The sequence below is a fragment of the Epinephelus moara genome, chromosome 20 (genome assembly GCF_006386435.1).
Source record: "Epinephelus moara isolate mb chromosome 20, YSFRI_EMoa_1.0, whole genome shotgun sequence".
Lineage (NCBI taxonomy): Eukaryota > Metazoa > Chordata > Actinopteri > Perciformes > Serranidae > Epinephelus > Epinephelus moara.
The window spans coordinates 10,277,687-10,282,581 of NC_065525.1; the positions used below are offsets into that span (position 1 = coordinate 10,277,687).

A 4,895-nucleotide genomic window follows, 5' to 3' on the forward strand; every position below is an offset into this window, starting at 1 on the left:
CCTGAGGTTTCTACCGTTTTTTTCCCCCGTTAAAGGGGTTTTTTTGGGGAGTTTTTCCTTATCCGCTGCGAGGGTCATAAGGACAGAGGGATGTCGTATGCTGTAAAGCCCTGTGAGGCAAATTGTGATTTGTGATATTGGGCTTTATAAATAAAATTGATTGATTGATTGAATAAATACCGCTCATATAAACACTAAACTGCTTTGCAGCTCAAACAGGATGTAGCCTAACTAAGTTATCTGCTGAAAAAAAATCATGTTTCCATGGACAGATTTAGTTACTAAGTCTGCAAACTTCACATGTATTTTGAAGCTCGTAGCTCTGTGTCACAGCTGATGGAGGAGCGTACATCAAGGCTGATGTGATCCAAACATTTCCAATAACTCCAGAGCGTTGTAAAGTCCAAAATATCAACATTTATTGAAAAGATAGATGTCATCATTTCTGAAATTAACATGTTTTTATCTAACGAAATATTCTGCTTCAGTCCATATGGAGTTTGGCCTTTCAGAAACATTTTCACTGCTGTCACTAAACTGTTTGCTCTCTGGCTGCGGCACACAAGAGGCAGTAGCACCTGTATTAACGAGCTGTCTGCATCAATTTAACAGCACCTTTAGTGTTATGTTCATTACATAAAGTTAATTTAATAAAATAAAATAAAAAGACAAGTTTAATATCTTCTGAACTGGCGGAGTAATATGTTTAGTGATGAGTAGCTGTGCTATCATGCTGATTTGAGCACATTCTAAGAGCTGATCAATCAGATTGGTTGGTCGGAACTACGCAACGTCACCGAACGAAGCCGTGCAGTTACAGTAGTGCTCACTGTATGGATCACGTTGCAGTGATGCAGAAAATCTATTCAGAATATAGTTTGATCTGATTTGCAGGTCGTTGTTGCTCTGACTGAACTACTCATGTGTCTGTAGTGTTCTCTGGACATTTGCCCACGCTGGCTGTAAAGCAGGGGTGGACTGGGACAAAAATTCAGCCCTGGCATTTTCTGACCAGACCAGCCCACTACATTATCAGCGGACACCACGTAGAAGTCCACAAATCCTCTCTAAAGAGTTAGAGAGGAAGTCTACGCAGCCAAAACAGCATGCCACCTTAAACTATAGATAAAAGCTATAATTAAGCCTTGTATAGTGCTCAGGGTCCAATTCTACCCAATGTTGTTGTTGTTTTGTTTAACAGTTTTTCTCAGTGGCTTTGGAGCATTTCTCACATAACTATTAACATTTGCACAACAGTTAGTGCATTTCTCAAAACAATTAGTACAAACTGCAAAACCTTGTTGATAACCTGCAGCAAGCAAGTATTCATGTTAATGAAAGTGTGCTTGTCATAAAAAAAAGTCCTGACACCATCGTTTATGAACAAGATAGTCAAATGGCTTTGTCATGTTTTCATTATGACACTTTACTCTCTAAGTGTTTTCCAATGCAAAAAAGTCAGATCTTTGTGCAAATAGTGCTGTCTTGAGCATTTTCAAGTAGTGTCACAGCCATTTGAAAACTACAGTAAAAGTTACACATTACTGCATTTAATGAGGTAACTGAGTACAAGACACTGAATACATACGATTCACATTTTTACTGCATATGCTTTTTGCAATTTTAATTTCTTCACAGCATTGTGCAAAAGAAAAATACACACTTAGAAAGTCCCTTTGGCTAGAGCTGTGCACAAACAATATTATAGTCCATTGGAATTGTTCAATTTAGGCAACATTGTCTGGGAAAAAAAGTGACAAAGAAATGTATAAAATTTGCTTGACAGATTTTGACAACTAGTTGAACATGTTTGTATGTAATGACTCAAGCAACTAAATGAGGACTATTAGTTTTATAGGGAATGACTATTCAGCATTCATAAGTATAGTTCATTTTGACTGACATGACATAAGCAAATGATAATGTTATAAAACAGCAGAGAATTGTATGAAAGCAATTGATGCATGTGCAAAAGCATTTGCAATTTGTTAGAAGGAATGAGAAACTGCTGCCATGATGTGAACAAATGACTCAATGTTGTGGAGGTTGAACTAACAGTTATGAGACTTTTAATTCTGATGAGAGAAATGCACCAAAACAACTGAGAAAAAATATAATATTTGAGAGCTGTAAAATAGCCTGAGCACTTTTACTGAAGCCTCAAATTGGACACTTTCTGACAATAACCATCCTTTCCTATCCTATCTCTCCTCGTCTTGTACTCCAGATCAAAATATGTATACGTTTATAAACATTTTCTGTGCAGCTATTATACTTTTAAGGTATTTGACCCTTAATAATTCAAAATCATCAGACAAAACTAATGCTTTAGTCTTTACATCCAAAACAGTTTATGTTTTTCTTCTGTTTTATGTAATTGGATACTTTACTGAATGGTTGTAAATGTATTTTCTCCATTAAAAAGAGTAAGAACAGACTAAAAACTACACTCTGCTCTCAGAAAGCTTCATGGGCCACTTTGCAGGTAAAGCATTGCATGAAGAAATGACTGCTTGACTTTATCAATAAAGGTAATATCACATTCAATGTAAAAAAAAAAATACACCCTCAGGGCTGCCAACTTTTGACTTCAGCTTGGAGTGAGATTTGTTCAAAAAACATGTAATTTAAAACAAATTTCCTACATTTCTACACCACCTAACCTCTTGGATTAAGACAAGAAAGAGCAACCATGTATAATGTTAACCAAAAATGTAAAATTATATTACTAGATTTCAGCATTGAGGTAGTTACATACATAATCCAGACTAAAATCCATGACCCCGAGTGTCTGTCGCTAGTGCGCATCTTAATGTGTCGGGGAGTAAGGTTTTACGCACAGCACTGTACCTGATGGCTACCGCTACACATAGGCATGCCAACCTAAAAACCTATTATTGGGAATCGTGAGAAAGCGACAGAAACACAGAGCATTCCCGTAACCATAGTAACTCACTCGCTCCTGCCTGTGTGCGCACGGCATGAGAGGAGAGGAAGAGACGCTGACTGAGATTACTCGGAGCAGCATGCATGGGAATAAATTACAATATAACAGATATCTGTATATTTCTTGCTTTCCCCCTGATGACTTGAATAACACGGTGCTGCTGCTGCTGCTGCGTTTTGCTGCTCTGTCTTGTCTGTCTGTCTGTGCGCTGTCAGTATCCTCTTTTCTCGCCACGACGTTATCAATTATGAATTTAGTTTTCACTGCGTGAGAAAATGGACATGTGGCGTGAAAGCGTGTGAAAAGTGTCAGTTGCGTGAGTCTCACGGTCAATGCGAGTTGGCAGCCTAGCCAGCCCCAGGCTAACGTCACTTACCATGTCTGCCTCCACTCGCTCATCATCGGCCACAGACAAGATCACCACCGGCTGCCGCTGCTGAGTCTGATCCGGCCCCCCTCGCTCGTCTCCCGGCGCAGCACCTGCTGCTGCTGGGGTGGTAACGGCCCCAACAAATATACGTCCGTAAATTTTGCATACTTAGCAGCAGGCCCGGACTGGCCCACGGGAGAACCGGGGAGTTCCCCGGTGGCCTGGCCCGCAAGTGGTCTGCTCTGGCCTGCCTGTCTTGTTTTTTTGTGTGCTTTTTTAAGGCGCGCTCTGCAGCGCAGGTGGCCGTGCCGACTGGCAGAGAGCCTGCCCGCTGTCAGAAATGAGAGGTGCTTGTCAGCATTTGTCACAACGATTGGTCAAAAAGTTTTTTTTGGTTTTTTTTGGGGTAGATTCAAGACGTGATTAGTTTGTTTCGCCTTCCGCCCGCCCCCAAATCAGCGCGCCTGTAAACTGAAAGCATCTTGGTTGTGGAGAGTCGGTGGAGCAGAGAGCAGAGGGTGTGTACGTGTGCCTGTGTGTGCAGACTGTGCAGTAGGAGCTCTGCAGCTCAGCAGCGCCGTTACAATGGACTGCAAAAAGAGCAAAGGTGGACCTGAACGGGAGAGAGATTAAAAAAAAAGGATGGGGACCGACCCGAGGCCAGATAAATGACTGATGATAAGCTATAAGAGCCAAATTAACCCGTAAGGGTCCATTTGGTTCCATTTTGTAGAGAGCAGCGCTGGCTGAAACAGTCTGGGGACCCCTCTTAAAGATAGGCTCTTACCTGTCTAAGTTCAAAAGTTTTCATTATCTATCTATGAAATAAGATCAGATAAGCTGAAGTTGCTGCTGACTTATATTTTTACTTGTTTTACTGTTGTATTGAATATGGGTGTTGCCATATTGATTATGATAAGCTGACATCAAAATGATTTGCTGACAAAATGATACAATCATGTTGTTTAGTTCAGCATAATACCCATTCATACAGGAGTCCTGGTTTATTGAGGGGCACATTTGGTGAGGGTTGGGAAGAGAAAAGCACTGGACTGGAGGACTATAGGGTTGCTGTTACAGTTGTGTTTAATAGAGTTGTTGTGTGACTGTCAGTCTGGAATAATGAGCTTTGGTGATTACTTAGCCCATATGTGTCCGTGTGCACGTGCACGTGTGTGAGCATGTCATGTGTGGATTGGGTGGCCTGGGTGGATGTAAGTATGACTGCCGGCCTGAATTTTTGTCCCAGTCCGGCCCTGATTACAGCTAATAGAAAACGGATTAGAAAATTGATCAGTCTATCACAGATAATATCCAATCAATAAAAATCATTTCACTTTGATTTGCCAAAGACTAAAGTGATTTCATGGGACAGTATCAGAGCTAAAGTCAGTTCTTCAGTATAATTAATGTTCGTGGCTAGAGAGTGAAATTAACTCTGTTGCTGGGTTGAATGTTATCCATATGTTGGGTTGTTCCTTTTAACCAACCTAGAGAGTGAAATTAACTCTATTGCTGGGTTGAATGTTATCCATATGTTGGGTTGTTCCTTTTAACCAACCTAGAGAGTGAAATTAA

The 4,895-nt window shown here is 40.7% G+C and overlaps 1 protein-coding gene across 1 annotated transcript in view; it reads right to left on the bottom strand.

Annotated features, from left to right (window-relative positions):
• The window catches only part of LOC126408083 (uncharacterized), a 43,107-nt gene that overhangs the window by 9,656 nt on the left and 28,556 nt on the right, over window positions 1-4,895 (bottom strand). The window contains exons 11-12 of the mRNA XM_050073448.1: window positions 3,324-3,436; window positions 1,013-1,067 (exon numbers count right to left, since the gene is read on the bottom strand). Coding sequence (XP_049929405.1) covers window positions 1,013-1,067; window positions 3,324-3,436 — 168 coding nt within the window. The remainder of the gene's footprint in view (window positions 1-1,012; window positions 1,068-3,323; window positions 3,437-4,895) is intronic.